At 44.6% G+C, this 18,606-nt stretch overlaps 1 protein-coding gene across 2 annotated transcripts in view; it reads left to right on the top strand.

Moving 5' to 3' along the window:
- KIF5C (kinesin family member 5C) overlaps positions 1–18,606 on the top strand; it is a 208,426-nt gene that overhangs the window by 167,542 nt on the left and 22,278 nt on the right. For both annotated transcript variants that reach the window (XM_003405850.4, XM_023542961.2), the window contains 6 exons: positions 2,931–3,048; positions 5,479–5,555; positions 6,620–6,729; positions 8,680–8,781; positions 8,996–9,056; positions 16,127–16,198. In XM_003405850.4, the coding sequence (XP_003405898.1) occupies positions 2,931–3,048; positions 5,479–5,555; positions 6,620–6,729; positions 8,680–8,781; positions 8,996–9,056; positions 16,127–16,198 (540 nt within the window). The remainder of the gene's footprint in view (positions 1–2,930; positions 3,049–5,478; positions 5,556–6,619; positions 6,730–8,679; positions 8,782–8,995; positions 9,057–16,126; positions 16,199–18,606) is intronic.

Raw genomic sequence — 18,606 nt, 5'->3', positions numbered from 1 at the left:
AATGATTAAAAATATTAAAAGCTTATATGCAAGATGTTGAGAGCATTATTATTTACATTATAATAAAAATAAACTACCCAAATATCTATTGATAGGCTGATAATATAAGTTGCTTGGAAGAATATTATGCAGCTGTTATAAAAAATTGATAAAACTTAACTACTTAGAAAGTATAATTATATCAAGCTAAGTGAAAATGGAAATGCTGCGTTATATCTATGCTGTGCTTTGCAACTTTGTAAAATATGTGTTCATATAGATAAGACCATGGATCTAGGGGGAGAAAGTACTTGATAGTATGGTTTATGGGAAAATTTACAGCATTTTTCTGGATTTGCTTGACTATTTGATATTTTTGTAATTGATAAAAATTGAGATGAATCATAAGCATTAGGGAACAGTGTCCCTAAAGTTCTGTTCTAGTGACCATTTTTCTTCTCTGATATCCACTTCACTGTTATACCAGTAATGTGTGCCCTGGGGCAGGCCTGCCTCTAATATTTGGAGACTGAGGCAAGAGTTCAAATAGAGGCCCTGTTGCCCTCAGTGTATCTGCCTTCTTTTTCCGCCTTGACATGCCAGCCTCCATATCCAGGCTCCCTCTGTACCCTCTGCAGACAGTTGTGCCAAGGCCATCTCTTGGGCCTGTAGGGGCACAAACTGATGAAAGAGGCAGTGCAGGCCCTGGAAGTGGCCTTGGGGCCGTTTGAGCAGGAGTTCCCCAGTCCTTAGTACCTGGAGTGTGATCTAGAAGTGGGATCCTGCCCAATGGGGTGGATCACAGGCAGAGGAGGGCCAGATTGAGGCGCTCTCTAAGTGGGGAGCCCAGGATTCAGAGTGGTACTGACTTTGAGTATATGAGATCAAAGTCAAGAATATTAGAGGATGTTTGGGTTAAAGAATACCTGTGTTGGAAGTAAGTACTCTCTACATTAGTAACAAGCATGGTTTTTCTTGGGTGCTATTTTGTACCCTGCTATACTTTACACAAAGCTAGAGCTTCAATAATTACTTCCTGGTGTTCAGAAGTAACAGAAACCATCATCAATTACTTTCTGACATGATGGAAGGAATGTACATCTGACAAAATATTTCCAACTAAAATTCTATCTTCATTGTTCACACTCCTCCTCTTCACCAGAAGTTATTCTTATAAAATGACTGCTCCTACTGAGTTGTATTTTCATGAGAAGTTATTTCCTTAGATTACAGTTTAGTCACCTAAATGTGACCTCTCCAGATCTGGATGGGGTAGTGTTCTGTATATTAGCCATTCGCCGATCAGTGGGTACTGCCCCTGCTCAGCCAAGGATTTACCACTCATTTATTCATTCCACTAGTATTTATTAACCACTTATTATACGCCCTCATGAGGTCCCTGGTGGATCAAATGGTTTACACTCATCTACTAACTAAAGGTTAGTGGTTTGGACTTATCCAGTGGCTCCATGAAAGGCCTGGCGATCTGCTTTCGTAAAGATTACAGCCAAGAAAACCCCCATGGAGCAGTGCTACTCTGTACCACATGGGGTCACCATGAGTTAGAATCGACTTGACTGTAACAGGTTTGGTTTTGGTTTGTATGCCCTCATGGAGCTGGGAGATGCAAAACAAGTAAACAAATGGATAAGATAAATCATATGGAAGTTAGGTGTTGCGACTGTTGGGACCAAGTGATAAGGAACCAGCCACAACAGTGACTGCAGGTGGGGAAAATGATAAATGCAAAGACCCTGAAATAGGAGTTGGTGTGTTTGCAGGACGGAAAAAGAAATAATATGTGAGCTGAGAAGACAGAATCTAGAGATGTTCGAAGAATGAAGCCCTCAGGCACAAGGCATGTTCCCAGCTGCTTTCTTTCCAGCGCATTCTGTTTTTTGATCTGGAGGAAGACCAGCTTGGGTTTTGGTATCTCACTTAAAGTGGAGGCGGGGAGGGGCGTGGCCACAAGTGGGGTCTGTGGGGAAGGAAGCAGAGGAGTACGCGGAAGAAACAGGACCGTCTTAGTTCACAGTCCTGAATCCCAAGCAAGGGTAGAGTGTGCCTCCATTTTGGGGGTGATATTAAAAAATGGGACTCAACAATTGGCATAATAAAATCTATTAAGAAAACATTCTGCATCCCACTTTGGAGAGTGGTGTCTGGGATCTTAAACACTAGCAAGTGGCCATCTAAGATGCATCAATTGTTCTCAACCCACCCGGACCAAAGGAGAATGAAGAATACCAAAGACACAAGGTAATTATGAGCCCAAGAGACAGAAGGGGACACACAAATGAGAGACTACGTCAGCTTGAGACCAGAAGAACTAGATGGTGCTCGGCTACAACCGATGAGTACCCTGACAGGGAACACAACAGAGAACCCCTGAGGGAGCAGGAGAGCAGTGGGACGCAAATGCCAAATTCTCGTAAAAAGACCAGACTTAATCGTCTGACTGAGACTAGAAGGACCCTGGTGGTCATGGCCCCCAGACCTTCTGTTAGCCCAGGACAGAAGCCATTCCCAAAGCCAACTCTTCAGACAGGGATTGGACTGGACAATGGGATAGAAAAAGATGCTGGTGAGGAGTGAGCTTCCTGGATCAGGTGGACACTTGAGACTATGTTGGCATCTCCTATCTGGAGGGGAGATGAGAGGGCAGAGGGGGTCAGAAGCTGGCGGAATGGACACAAAAATAGAGTGGAGGGAAGGAGTGTGCTGTTGCTTTAGGGGGAGAGCAATTAGGAGTGTATAGCAAGGTGTATATAAATTTTTCTACGAGAGACTTGATTTGTAAACTTTCACTTAAAGCACAATAAAAAGTTTTAAAAAACAGGACTTGAGCTTCTCCTCCATTGTATTTTCCCCTCAAGGCAGTCCCCAGGGAAGCCTGACTGACCACTCACTAGTCATTCACTCTTCCTTTTTATCTGTTTGCTTGTTGAAAGCATGAAGCCAAGATCAAATCTCTGACAGACTACATGCAAAACATGGAACAGAAGAGGAGGCAGCTGGAAGAGTCTCAGGACTCACTCAGCGAAGAGCTGGCTAAGCTCCGAGCCCAAGGTAAATATTTGACTTTGCAGATGTCACACTCTTGGCCTAAACCAGATACTTTCTAGTTGGCCGGAGTCTGAATGTTTAGTTTTACTCAAAGCATTTCTAGGTCTACTGAGCAATGGCATAATTGAAAAAAAAAAAGAGAGAGAGAAGAAATCTCTAGAAGACTGCTCCCACCCTGGATCAGCTCTGCTTCCCATTCTCTCTTGGTCCACTCAGTTGCCCAAGTCAGAATCCTCCCTTTCCCCACCCCCTGCATCCAGTCAGTCACCAAGGCCTGTCTCTTCTGCCTCCAGGTGCTCTGCTCATTCTGCTTAATTTGTGTCTTTATTGCCAGTAAAAAAAAAAAAAAAAAAAAATATTGCCAGTGCCCAGGTTAATTAAGATCTCCTTCAGTCTCTCTGTCTTGCCTGGGTTATGGTTACATCATCCTATCTAGGCGCCTTGCCTAACCCTCTTCCACACTGCCCCCCGCCCCCAGTCTTCTTTAGTCCAGCCACTATGCTGCATCCCAAGGGATTATCCTAAAATTTAAATCTTATGTGTTGAACTCCATGCTTCTAACCCTTCCACGACAACCCACTGCTCTTAATATCTTAATACAAAGTCTGAAATTCTGCAGTGGCTTACCTGGCACCTTCCACCCTCTGAGCAAGCTCTTCCCTTTGCCAGGCAGCCTCCTCACCCCCTTAGCTTAGGAAGGGTCTGGCACACAGGAAGTACACAATAAATAGAAGTAGAAATTGAAGAGAGTTGACTAGAAATGTAGAAACTAGAACAGGAGGACTAAGGATGTATGTGTTGTGGTGAAACCAGGACACACGTGATGGATTGCAATATAATTTGTTACAGTACTTTTAGAAAGCAATTTGGCAATACTGATTCATAATTGTAACATTGCTCACATCCTTTGATCCTCAAATCTTAAATATGCTTTGTGAAATTATTTATATTAGAAAAAAAAGGAAGCCACCTAAATGTCCAGCAGTTAAATAGATTATGGTATTTTTTTCCATATTAGAGGTGAAATACATCAAGTCTATGCAGCAATGCTTGTGATACAATAGTAGATTAAAAATCATAATACGTAATTCCTATCTTTGCTCTGGTTCTAACAATTAAAAACTAATGTGTGCTTGTGTTCCAAGGCCTAGAAATTTAACATTTAAAATGAAAATGGTTCTGAGAGGGTAGTAGCATTGGTGATGATGTTCGCCATTTTTATTTCCTTTGTTGTTGTATAGTTATTTTTCAATAAATAAATTTTATTTTAAATGCCAAGGCAAATTAAAGAGAACATACTCACCCCTTTGCAACATATTCCTCATTGGTAACGAATGTTCGGAATCTAGTACTCCACCAGAAACTTGACATGGAAAAGAATTGTTCCGTCTTCTAAGGGCTCTGCAGTGGTGCCTCTGAGTAGAAATAAAACAGAGGTGAGGAGACCTGGAATACAGTGGAACAGACTACAGAGAAAATGTAATGGATTTAAGGATTTAGCGTCACTGTTTTAAATGATTTTGCCTTCTCCACTCCCCAATTCAGGGAGCCCTGGTGGCACAGTGGTTAAAGCACTCAGCTGCTTACTAAAAGGTCGGCAGTTGCAATCCATCAGCTGCTCCATGGGGGAAGGATGTGCCATTCAGCTTCTGTAAAGATTTATAGCCTTAGAAACGTTATGGGGCAGCTCTACTGTGTCCTGTGGGGTCGCTGTAAGTCAGAATCAACTGTACAGCAGTGGGTTTGGTTTTGGACTCCTCATTTCATCCCGGCTGCCCACTGGACTATGCTAAGGGTGTGCCATTGACCAAGACTACACTGTGACTGGCGTCCCCAAGAGGTGTATGATGCAGCAGCCCTCCCCAAGCATGGGGCCTTCCTCTTTAATCGTGAAAGTTGTTTTCTATTTCTTGCTCTTATCATTAGATTACATTTTCCTGCTCTGGGTTCTTAGGGAATAAGCAGCTTACCCATGGGAGGTAAATTAGCTCTTCGTGGAACTCTAGTAGAGGCATGAATCCAGATGCCACCTAACATTTGCATGGTGCTTTATAATCTACTGAGCACATTTAGGTACATTACCTCAGGTGTCAAGCAGAGGCCAGTCGTCCAAGAGGTGAGGTGATTGTCGAGCCAGGGCGCGGTTCTAGGTTCACCTGCTTTGAGTCAGCACCTTTCCCACTGTAATCCCCACTCTCACCAAAGGACTCTGATCCAGTGGACAGCAGCAGTGTTACAGTGAAGCAGTGTTACAGGAGTGGTCAGCCTTGGTTTTAGCCAGTCTGTCACTAGTAGACCTTTTCCTTTATATGCTGTGGTTGTAATTATTGATCTAAGTTGATGTTGCACTCCGTTGCTGTTTTTTCAAAAAATTTTACTTTTGAGTGAGTTCTGCGAGTTAAATCTTAAATCATTATTTAAAATTTAAAACAGAAAAAATGCACGAAGTCAGCTTCCAGGATAAGGAAAAGGAACACCTGACGCGGCTGCAGGATGCTGAGGAAATGAAGGTGTGTATGGCGGCCCCTTCCACAAGCCCAGCCTGCATTTGGACTGGCATTTCTTGTTCTTGGAAAATCTGTCCCCATCAGAGATGTGTATGGCAGGAGGGGGAGGGACCCTGCTTGGCTATCCGAGCAGTCTCAGAGTGTGGCCTGGCTTAGAAACGAGATAGAAAGATGTGACAGTCCGGAAACCTGAGAGGTCTCTAGATAATGGTTCTGTTGCATTAGCACCTTTTCTCCAACATACCTGATGAGTAAGAGAAAGAGCAGTGCCCCACAAATTACTGCATGGGCCACGTTGTCAGGGTTCACTCCTTTGAATGGAAGAAAACATCGCCCCTCTCCACCTTTTAAAATATAAACCCCAAGTCTTTGTTTCCATCTTAAACATAGCGATCTTTATTTTGGTCCCTTTTCAAACAGCAAGGGAAAAGTAGGAAAAAGATGAGGAAATAAGTTCCCGAGGTGATTAAAATCGGGATATGAAGAAATGTAGAATTTTGATACATTTTAGGCAAACTTCAAGCTTTATTGAATGAAAGCCCATAGTTCAAAGTAATGCCCACATGCGTGACCCTGCTCCAGCCTTGATGGGCCTTGCTTCTAATTTCAAAGCACTTTGGTGGGAAGGTCTTCGTTGAATCTCAGCATAAATCTCTGCATTCAGCAGGGTGTGAACCTCAATTTTACAGACAAGGAGCTGCGACTCACACAGGTTACATGGCTAGTCTGAGGCCACCTGGGTAGTATGAGGTCCTTGCCCTCTGACTGACCTGGCTAGAGAGGCTTTGTGGCTCAGGTGAGCTGCAGAAGGTCAGAGAATAACTTCTTATTTAATCAGTGCACTAATTTGCTCCAAGGGGCCACTCAACTTTATAACCGCTCCTGTGTTTGGATGTCACAGTAAAGCAAGGCTGAATTCTGGGAGCACGAGGGCCAGAAATGGCCTCAGTTTGGGGTCCAACATCCAAGGGACATGGGGTAGAAAGTGGAAGCAGATCCAGGGCTTGTCACAGGGTGGGCTGAGTGCCAGTGAGAGGATGACACATATTTCTTGGCTCGGGTTGCAGAAGGCACTGGAGCAGCAGATGGAGAGCCACCGGGAAGCTCACCAGAAGCAGCTGTCCAGACTTCGAGACGAAATAGAGGAGAAGCAAAAAATCATTGATGAGATTCGGGAGTGAGTTGGCATGGGACTGGGGGAGGGCATGTCTCAGGCCACCCAAAAGGGCATGGCCTTTAGCTGAGGGCCCTGCCCTCCTTCCCCTGTGGGCTCTGCGCCTTGCCCTCCTGTTGACCCAGTGGGCTTGGCGCTCTGTTCCTGAGGTCTGTTCTCCCATCTGGAGCAGAGCCTCCCTGGGATCTGGTATGGCAGGTGGCAGGCGGGCCCAGCTGCCCTTCCTAGTCCCCATGGGACAGGGTCCAGGGTCATGCTGATGAGTCAGCTGGGCAGACACTTGCCCCAGAAAAGGGGGAGACTGGATCAAAAGATGAAAAAAACAAATTGTTTCTGATTCAGGGGTTCTAATAGGTTAATAAATACGCCAGAGAAGACAGCTAGCTGCTGCCTCCTCCTCAGCCCACCACATACACGCTTCCTGCACAATCAGAGCCGCTTGGCCGTACTTGTGGACTTCATAGTGGCCTACCCATCACGTACCTGCAGCACCGCTGCCAAGGGGGCATCCGGAGCGCTGCTGCCAGGAGGGCTCCCATTTTCATTGGACTCACAGCCCTCTGCTCTGTAACGGCTTCTCCCGTCTCTTACCTCCCACCTTACTGGCCACACTCAAGTCACCCAGCAGGAAGGTGCCTTAGGGGCTCCTCTTCTGAGGCTTCTTAGCGTTTTGTGCCGTGGATTCCCTCGGCAGTCTCCAAAATGCCCTTTTCAGAATAATGTTTTTAAATGCCTACAACATAGGATTATAAAGAAACCTAATTATATTGAAATACAGTTCTAACCACTGACCCCTCTGGGATCTAGACTGGAAATCTAGGTCCTTCCCACCCAGTTTTGAAGATGAGGAAACATTTCTACGTGGGAAGCAAGGTTGAATGATTAAGGTCACACAGCTGAACAGGAATCAAACTGGAGTTAAATTCTCCACACTACTGATCCAAATCTCTTTCCAGTGTACACGAGCTGCTCCCACAGTGTATTTGCATTTTAAAGAGCAGACTGATAACAGAAGCAAAAGTCTATATGGCTTTTTTGGGGGTCTAGCATTTTTTTTTTTTTTTCAGCATAGTCCGCCAAAGTAAAAGATTTAACATCTTCTCTTCCTGTTCTCCTTCTGGGCCACTCCCATTCTACCTCCTATGTTATATTTTCCCCTTCAAGCTGGTCTCGTGCTTAATCACCCTCAAAATGTTTAACTAGACGGGGTAGGGGAAGAGGGAAAGAAGGAGGATTGATGAGAGAATTAGTGGGTGGGAAAGCTTCCTTCCCAGTGCCTTTCAAATGGACTCTGGTTTTCCTTCATATTGTGTGTAATTTGTTCCTTTACAGTCACTGAGGCACGGCCACACAAAAGCTTTTCTAAGTGCTGGGCTGATGCAGACGTCAGCTGAGCATCCCCAGCCAGGTGGCGAGTTTCTCCTCCTCTCTATACCACCTCCTCGAGGGCTCCTCAGAGCGGGAACTGCCCCTGTGTCAATGAGGGAGTTGAGATGATTCTGAGAGATGATTTTCAAAATTGAGACCAGAACATGGGGCCAGAGAGGAAGGGAAGGTTGAGATGGCCGAGTATGGTCACCTGCCAACATGGGAGTGCCTGACATGGACCGATCAGAGGAAGCTGAATTCTTCCAACAGGGCCTCTCATTCTCTGGTTTAAAGTATCAGCCCTTTTCCTGTTTCGTTATTTTTCCCCTGAAGCTCTTGTACAAGCAAACTATAAATACATTCTCAAAGCCTACGCTTCATGCCTTCAGATGTTCCCCAGAAATTAGTTTTCACTTGGGCAGGGAGGAAGCGGTGAGGTTGTTCTCTGATCTTGCAAAGTCCTCCAGAATTGCCGCCTTTATTGCACAGAACTAATGGGGTTGGAACAGAACTCGTTTTTTTCAGTTGGGTGGCTCAGAATTTCAGGCTGATGTTGAATGTATTGCTTTTTCCTTTCAATTTCAGTTTGAATCAGAAGCTGCAACTGGAACAGGAGAAGCTGAGTTCCGATTATAACAAGCTGAAAATAGAGGACCAGGAGAGAGAGATGAAACTGGAAAAGCTCTTGTGAGTACAGTTTAAATATTTCCTCAGCTCTGTAGCATCCCTGTGAGATCCTTTGTCATTCAGAGGTCCACACAGCCTGGTTAGATTAGGCTAATTTAAAAACATAATGGGTGTCTGATTGTGCCAGCTGTTTTGTTGATTTATCTGCAGATGCAAATGGTGTGAATAACTCTGATTCTTCTTTGAGGGATTATGATTCCTTTTTGTTTTGTAGATTGCTCAATGATAAGAGGGAACAAGCCCGAGAGGATCTCAAAGGGCTGGAGGAGACAGTGGTATGTGAAAGTCAAGATGTTTCCCAACTCATTTTTAGTCTCAAAGACTGGATTACTCTATGATTTGTTTATTCTAAGGTTTTATCTGGCAGTATCTCATGTATCATTTTAGACATAAAACATACCCTTTAGACATAAAAACAGGAGTTAGAGAATTTTTTTTCCCCAGGTCTTGATAAAATGTTGTCGTTGTTGTGTACCGTGGAGTCAACTCCTACTCATGGTGAACCACTAAGACAGAGTAGAACTGTCCCGTGTGGTTTCCTAGGCTGAAATCCTCACAGGAGCAGATCGCCAGGTCTTTTCTCCCACTCAGCGACTAGGTGGGTTTGAACTGCCATCCTTTCAGTTATCAGCTGAGTGCTTAACTGTTGTGCCACCATACCACCAGGACTCCTTTTGATGGAATGATTAAGCATCAATCAATCCCTGGTCAAACAGCCACTACCCTGGAGTACCAAAGTGAGAATTGACTGAATTCCTAATCAATGGCTTTGCACTTTGTGACATCCAGCAGGGATGTGTTGAGCACCTTCGAAGCACTAAGTTCCAGCACTCTTGGGTTGCATCAGTATACAACCGCGATTAGATCCTGGCCATCAAGAAGAATACATTATTGAGATAAACCATAAAGAAGCAAATCCTGTGCTGTGTTAGAAGGTTATAGAAAGTGCAGAGATTGGTGGTTGGGGGAGACCCCATGGAGGAGGTGACAGTGAAGCAGAGACTTGAAGCAGGTAAAGGAGCGGGGCATGAGGGTGTCTAGGGGAGGAGCATTCCAGGGAGAGGGAACAGCTTGTGCCAAGGCCCTGAGGTGAGTCCATGCCTAGCATGTGGAGGGGCAGCAGGAAGTCAGCATATCTGCAGCTGAGTGAGTGAGGGGAACAGGAGCTTGGGAGAGCAGGATAAAGGCAAGAGAGGTGCAGGTCAGGTAGGACCTTGGGGCAGAGGAATGACAGACCCTGCTTACCTCTGAAAGGCTCCTGGGTTTTCCAGTGAAAACCTGTTTGGTTTTCCCTATCCTGAATTCATTGGCTTTACCTCCTCTGGTTGGTACCCACTTTGGTGCTCTGGAGGATGTCAGCCTGGCCCCAAGGACCCTGGGAGCCCTTCACAGTGAACTCTGGTCATACCACACAGCCAGCATTTTTAGACGACTATCCCAGCATCACCTGTTTATCTGGTGAGAACATATCCAGTCATCTTCACAGGATACAACAACAGGGAGAAACTGTTTAGATGCAGTCGTACATTTTAATTCCATTTGTCTTGGTTTCCTAGTGCTGCCTTAACAAAATATACCACGAGTGATGACTTTAAAGAACAGAAATTTATAGTCTCACAGTTTGGGAGGCTAGCAGTCCAGATTCAGGCCATGCCTCTAGGGGGCGGTCCTTCAATGTTGGTAGTCCCATAAGGTCCTTGGTGTTCCTTGGTATTCCTTGGTATCTTCCCCCTGTGTGTCTCTTTGTGTCTATTCTGCTTTTTTAAAATAACTTAGAAATAATTAGATTTAGGATCCACCCTACACTGGTATGGCCTCATTAATATAACAACAACAACAACAAAACCCATTGCCGTTGAGTTGATTCCAACTCATAGCAACCCTATAGAACAGAGTAGAACTGCCCCATAGAGTTTCCAAGAAGCACCTGGTGGATTTGAACTGCTGACCTTTTGGTTAGCAGCCATAGGTGTTAACCACTATGCCAACAGGATTTCCAATATAACAAAAGAAAAACCCTATTTTCAAATAGGATTATTCCATAGGACCAAGACTTCCATAGATATTTTGGGGGGGGGGTACAGTTCAATCCATACTATCATTCATATGTCACATGGATTGGTGTGTGACTGGCCTGTTCCCAAGAACCTGATGACTGCACCAAGCCCTGTCATCTACCTACAGCTTTAGGCCAGACCCAAGGCTGGCACTCTGTCCCCTGGATCAGTGTTAATTGCTCCCCAAAGCCAAGTAAAGGAATGAGGACTCAAGCCATTATGGACACAAGTAAGATGGCTAAATTGAAAGGAAGTTAGGTCTTTCGAGCATGGTAAAGAAGACTGTGGAGAGGGCAGCTGTAGGGGAAGCAGAAATGAAACCACAAAATTTCATATATCTATCTTCATTTGGAAACCCTGGTGGCGTAGTGATTAAGTGCTACGGCTGTTAACCAAAGGGTCGGCAGTTTGAATCCACCAGGAGCTCCTTGGAAACTCTATGGGGCAGTTCTGCTCTGTCCTACAGGGTCGCTATGAGTTGGAATCGAGCCGACAGCACCGGGTTTGGGTTTGGGTTTGGTATCTTCATTTACATCTAAACCCTGGTGGTGTAGTGGTTAAGAGCAACGTCTGCTAACCAAAAGGTCGGCAGCTTGAATCCACCAAGCGCTCCTTGGAAACTCTATGGGGACAGTTCTCCTCTGTCCTTTAGGGTTGCTGTGAGTTAGAATCGACCTGACGGCAACCGGTTTCGTTTTTGGATTTTTATTCCCAGAGAAGTAATAACCGAAATTGTTATAAAAATTCAGAAAAATATTGAATATTAAAAATTTACTATACTTCTGCCAGCCAGAGATAAATGATATTTGAGTATCTTTTCGTCCTTTACACATATGAACTCTTGCGCATGCTCCTTCACCCCAGCCATACATGCACTTTCACACTCTCATGTGCTCACTTATGTAGACGTTCACTCTTTTACCTTTCTCTGTCACACACAACTCACTCAGGTACACTCAGTCATTCACTATCACTCATTCATTAACACACACTGAAGCACACATACCATCCCACTTTCACTCATGCACACTCAACTTACAACTCACTCATATACATCTCCACACAAAATGCTCACAGTCACTCTCACACACAGTCCCTGACTTTCATGTTCTACCTCTGCATTCATCTACACACTCACACCTGTACTCACACACCTGTACTTACTCTCACACACGTACACACACACATTCCTCTTTGCTCACTCAGTACACTTCCGTAACACATTGGTACATTCACTAATGATCATTCACACTTTCTCACTTGCACACACTTTTTGGCTTGCGTAGTCACTCTCATGCACTCATTCATTCCCACTCTTGCTCACCCTCAACTTACACATTCACTCAACACACTCCTATTCCCACACTCACCCGTATACCCTCATCAGTCAGTACACCCCCTCTAACACTCACATGCAGTCACATTCTCACACTTAACATTGACCATCCACGCTTAGTTGCTCACACCCTTATTGCTCGCTTACGCGTACACACACGCTCACATATTTACTAACATGCACTTTCTCTCAGACTCTCACATGCTTTTTCTCACACTCACAAGTGTGATATATAAAGGACATTCAATCAATCTTTTTGCCTTTTTTAATGTTTGGAATACTTCTGTGGAACATATTTCCTCACTGGCTTCCTCGTATCTATCCACTCATTCTTTCTCCCTCCCACACACTCGCTCACATCCCACACTCACACATACCCTCATTCGTCTCCACCCTGCACTTGCACTCACTCTCACGTGTCTCCTTGCACACTTGGTTACTCACACACATGGACTGACATGGTGACTCTCACCTTCTGTCTCTCACTCACCTCCCATATGCAGCACATACACACAGCACACACAGACACATGCATACAACAGACACACACACATTCTAAAAAGTCAAGATTGGACCCCTACAGTGTATACATGGAAGTTGTCACTGAACCTTAGACCAGAATCCTTCCCGAGCCACCAGTGGTTTTCAGAAACAGACTGACAGTCCTAGGCTGACTGTTCTTAAACCCTCCTTAGCTCAAGGCTTGCCCTCCTTGAGGGTCTGGGTGAGGGAGGGAAGGGAATGGAACCTGCCCTTTGGAGGCTGAAGTCTATGGATCCCCTCTTGGGGGATGTTGGAAAAGGCCCACAGGTTGTGGAGGGCCAGCTTGCTTTAACGGTCTGTTTGCTGAAGGATACCTTGCCTGGGCTCCCATGACTGGACCTCCCTGGCCCCATCCTCACTGTCTGCTGTGACAGCAGGCAGAGCCCTGAGCTTTTCATGAAGGACAGAACTTATGAAGGGGAAAGCTTTGAGGGAAGCAAGTGACGGAGCAGAATAATGAGTATGATGGAGGATTCATTGATGTGGGAAGTCAGGTTGCAGTTGTCCAAGCATATCTGTACATGAAGATAAGTTACAAACTAATTTAAAGATCTCCAGCTGCCCCTTGCAAGCTGTTTATCGTTGAATCCACCTAAAAACAATGTGCAGTAATATCTGTGCCCCGCCCTATGTCTTGTCTCAAAAAAAAAAAAAAAAGAGAGAGAAAGTTTCCAAACTTAGGACTCCGATATTATATGGTACATACAGGGCCCAAGGAAGTGCCTGGCCCTTTGACAAAGCTCGTGTGTCTTCTCTTATTTCTGTTTGTTATGGTGCTTTTTTTCATTCTCAAAATACTAGTTGTGATTACGGTTCAGTCAGTAATAGACTTACTGAAGCAGGAGTGGCTGCAGGCCTTCAGGAGTAGGTTAGAGAACTGTGCTTCCCTTGGGCAGAGGCGGGGGTGGCGGGGGGACCAGCGTGTCTACATACCTGTGAGCACTAGCTGCTGCCCTCTGCCTGCTTTGGAAAGTGGCCAAGCCTTGGACAGGTGCTGTGTGCACATTATTCATAATAACAGATTCATGTGGCTTCCTGCAGAAAGTAATTTACCTCATCCAAGGATGCAGTTGACTTCAGGTGCTTCTTGTTTCAACACAGAATTGGAACCAGTAATAATAAGACCTTAAATTAATATAGAAGCTTAATTCCAAGAAACTTAGTGTTCCTGTCACTTTATAGCCTGTGTTTGTTTCTCTCTCTCTCTCTCTCTTTTTTTCCTGTCAGCAGATGTGAGCTGCACCCCTTGACATTCTGTGTTAGAGTAGGCCAATCTAGACAAATTGAAAAGGTCAGATGCAGGGTTTATCTTTCTCTTCCTCCTTTGTGGGAAAATATTTTGCAAGAAATTAACCATATCTCTTGTAGTAAATACTTGGAGACTTGAATGGAAAGAAATCTTTTGACTTTGCAATCTTGTTAACCAAGATCACCGGGTTTGGCTGAGGACTTTTTCTTGGCAATCCAATTCCTAAGGGTTCATTTGTAAAAAATAATCCAAAATGAAGGAAAAAAATGCCCCCAAGAAATTAATTTCAGGACAGTTATAACGACAACAACAAAAGGAAACAAGAAATGCCTGATGGAGAAATGGTTAAGTCAAATATGATACACATATAATAATAACTAATGTTTATTGGGAGTCCCTTGGCTGCTAACCAATAAGTTGGAGGTTCAAGTCCATTCAGAGGTGCCTCAGAAGAAAGACCTGGCTATCTACTTCCAAAATATCAGCCATGGAGCACAATTCTACTCTGACACACATGGGGTCACCATGAGTAGGAGTCAGCTTGGTGGCAACTGGTTTTAATGTTTATTGAACACTTACTATGTGCCAGGAACTGTTTATAACAGTTTTATTATAAGAATCATCTTGTTTAATCATCACAGAAACACCTCCGAGGTAACATACTTTTACTCATGTTACAAATAAAAATAAGGCAGAGAAAGGTTAAATAATTTGCCCAGGGCTACCCAGGTGAAAAGTGGCAGAGCCAAAGCAATGGACCAAAGCCTGTGCTTTCTAACTGCCTCATCCACAACCGCAGGGATGTCAAGTATAGGAACATCTGAACCTGGGCCAGCAGGGGGCGTAGGAACATGAAAAATGCCAGTTCGTTAGGGCAGGAGGAAGTGCGGCTACCTTTTTAATTTAAACTTGTTGGTATTTGTATGGTAGCACCACCAGCTAGGTGGTTTAAAACAACAGAAGTGTATTCTCTCACAATTCTGGAGGTTAGAAGTCTAAAACCAAGGTCTCGAAAGGGTCGTGCTCTCTCCAAAGGCCCTGGAGGATAATCTTTCCTTGTCTCTTCCAGCTCTGGTAGCCCCAGCATTCCTTGGTTTGTGGCAGTATAATTCGTCTCTGCCTCCATCTTCACATGGCTTCTTCCCTCTGCAGCAGTGTCACTGTTTTCTTCTAAGGATATCTGTCATAAAGAAATTCGTTGTTGTAGTTGTTAGGTGCCATCGAGTTCATCTTGACTCATAGCGACCCTGTGTGACAGAGTAGAACTGCCCCGTAGGGTTTTCTTTGCTATAATCTTTAGGGAAACACATTGCCAGGTCTTTCTTCTTCGGAATGGCTTGGTGGGTTCAAACTGCCAACCTTTGGGTTAGCAGACAAGTTCTTAACCATTGCACCACTGGGGATCCTTATAAAGAGATCAGGGCCAACCCAGAGCTACGATGAGGTATAGCTGCTAACCCAAAGGTTGGCAGTTTGAATCCACCAAGCAGTTCCACAGGAGAAAGACTTGGCAATGTGATTCCCTGCAGATTACCGCAAAGAAAACCCTATGGGGCAGTTCTGCTCTCTCACACGGGGTCGCTATGAGTTGAACTCGATTCGATGGCAATAGATTTGGCTTTTTGGTTTAATTCCTACTAATTACATCTGCAAAGACCCTATTTCCAAATAAGATCCCGTTCTGAGATTCTAGGGGTTAGGACTTCTGCATTACCTTTTTTGGGGGGACGTAATTCCACCTATAATGGTATTATATATAATGTTTATGTGATAAAGCAAAGACGAGAAAAAAGAAATCCATTCCGATATAACATAGCTGAAAAGGAATTTTTGTGAGAAAACTTAGAAATTTTTGTGGTTGAGGGAAAAAAAAAATTGGCTCCATGTAGAGCACAGCAAACGAGCAGACTTTGTTTAGCTCACAGGCCATTGTTCAGGTTCCTGGTCTGCACCTTGCTGTGCTCCTGATAATGAGGCTGAGGTGGGCACAGAGGGTGTGGAGTGGGGGGGCAGGTGAGGGGAAACCTCACGGCGGGTTTGCAGAGCGCGAGTACAGACTGCTGGGGGTAATGACCTTGTCCCAAACATATCATAAATTTAATGTGATTGGGGTTACTGGGTTTCCCTGACTTAAGTGGCTTTTTAAAACTTTTTTTCCAGTCTAGAGAACTGCAGACGCTTCATAACCTTCGCAAACTCTTTGTCCAGGATCTGACCACCCGAGTTAAAAAAGTGAGTCCTGTTTTGTCTGAATGAGATTGACTGAGAAGAAAATAAAAAGAGAGTCAGAAAGAATCATTTTCCTGTTGAAATAGCACTTGCTTAAGTAGGGATTGGTTATACTTAAAAATTAATTACTTCATGCCAGAGAATGTTATTAAAACAATGTGCTGGAGGCAAAAAATACCTGGGGACATTTTCCCGACTGATTCTTCCTTCTTAGAAAAAGGAAGTTACAATCTTTTTTTGGCCTTCATTTCAAATTAACAAATGTTCATCTGACCCTACTGTGATAATGCAGGAAAATACAGAGGGGCCACATCAGAGAGCGTTGTCCTGAAGCCTGGTGAGCGAAGCTGGATGCCTAGAGAAGTTAGACAGTGGAGAGCCTGCACAATTGTCTGTTAGGAGGTCACTGTGGGCTAGGTCATAGTTCACAAAGCAGTTAACATCTGCTCTCCTCAGCAGTCATGTGAGTGGTTCTTAAGATTCTTGTTTTACAGGCGAGATAGGCTCAAATGTTAAATAACGTACCAAAGGTCGCACAGCTAGGAAGAGCCAGAGATAGGATTTGAATACAGATCTGCGCGACTTACTGAGTCTGAGCTTCTTTGGTTCTCATGACACGCACAGTGATCTCAGAAAGATGCAATAAGTGCAAATCCCCAGAGCAGCTTACAGAGGCTTCAGGAATGGGTAAGAGATGAAGGCAGCCAGGAAAGTACTCTTTCAAAATATTTAAAAGCGATAGATGAGGAGCAAATGGGGCCATATCTACAAGTATAATAGGACTGGAGGAAGATGTGTTTCAGAAGAATGTGTGTGTGTGCATGTTTATGTATGTTTGTATGTGCATGTGTGTGCACATGTTTGCGATGTGTGCATGTATGTTTCTGTGTGTGCGTGTGTGTGTGTAGGAGCCAAGGGAAAGAGTATGTAAAGTGTATAAAAGAGAGGAGGTGATTGATGGGGTATGGTTTGAGAGGGGGCAGAGGAAAGAGCAATGATGGATGCATTAGGTGTGGTAAGGAGAAGGGGCACATTTTCCTCAGAGGGAGGAGTGTGCATGGAGAAGTCAAGATGGAGACGTTTGCGGGGAAATACGTGACAGTGGAAAGAAGTTGCATCTGATGACTTTGATCTTCTCAGTTAATGTGGAGGCTCGGTCGTCAGTGGAGAAGGAGGGAAGAGAATGGGGAGCCCAAGGAGACTAGAGAGGCTCAGATAGCTGCGATGGGGAATTTGCTAGGGATGAGGCCAAGGATTGCTGGGCAGTGTGTCAGCTGCGCGTCAGAAGCATGGATTTGGAGTGGCCCCAGCAGGATGGTTCTACTGAGTTTTGAAAGCCAGGCAACATCATAAAGAAAGGAGGCAGAGAATGCTGGGAGGTTTCAAGGCCTGAGTGGCACCAGTCAAGCAGGTAGATAGTGACCACAATCATCAAAATCCCTGAAGCCATAGCAGAGGTGATGGAAGGGAGACTGGAAAAGGAGGGACCTGAGCAGAGATCGTGACAAAGACCAAAAAGCCTTAGTCAGAGGGAGACCATAAGGACTCTGTGGGCCGAGGGAGGACTAAGAGTTTGAGATCAGACTTCTTGACCTCATTATAAAACTCTCTAGGGAGGACCAACCTTTAGACCATTGGTTCTCTAAGTGTGGTCTTTGCTCCAGCAGCGTTAGGGTCACCAGGGAACTTGTTAGATACGCCACTTCTCCATCCTCACCTCAGATTGAACTGGAAATGTGGAAGGAGCCCAGCAGCCTGAGTTTTAACAAGCCCTCCTCTGGGTGTTTCTGATGTAGACTCAGGTTTGAGAACCCTGGTTTTAAACTGAAGAAGAGCAGGTTTGAGATGCTCATGTAGTCAGCACCCCTCAGAAAAGGAAGGCTGGTGAGCTCCCCTGTAGTCAGATGAAGCAAACCTGCTCTGCCATTTTTGGACCCCAGGATGTGTTTGCACATGTGTTTCTCAACTCATCTCTGCCACTCAGCTTGGCAGTGCTAGGAGTGCAGTGTTTGCCAGTTTCAAGAGTTTACCCAACACCCCCACGCTCTGACTAGCTTGAGTTTGATGTACTACTGAATTTCATGGACTTGGAAGCTAAAGGGACAAGCTGAGGCCATTGAGCCTTCTAGCACGACCATAGACATTGACTGCAAGCTTGATGACTTGTCATCTCTTTGTCATCTCTGTCGTGATTGTTGACATCAAATTTAGGCCTTGGATTTATGGTTTCACACTGGTTCTCCTTAATGAGCTGGAATGCTTTCTTTTGAAAGAAAAATCTTTATTCACCTTTCTTTAGAGGTGTGTTTCACTAAAGAGAAATAATATTTAATGTTCAAAAGAAGATTTGAAGTGGTTTTTTTCTTTTTATACTTGTGACACCAACCAAGGAAATTAATTGGGAAATTCTT

This window comes from Loxodonta africana, chromosome 6, assembly GCF_030014295.1.
Source record: "Loxodonta africana isolate mLoxAfr1 chromosome 6, mLoxAfr1.hap2, whole genome shotgun sequence".
Taxonomy (NCBI): domain Eukaryota; kingdom Metazoa; phylum Chordata; class Mammalia; order Proboscidea; family Elephantidae; genus Loxodonta; species Loxodonta africana.
The sequence above is the reverse complement of the archived record's forward strand: the minus strand, read 5'-3'. Positions and strand labels throughout refer to the sequence as shown.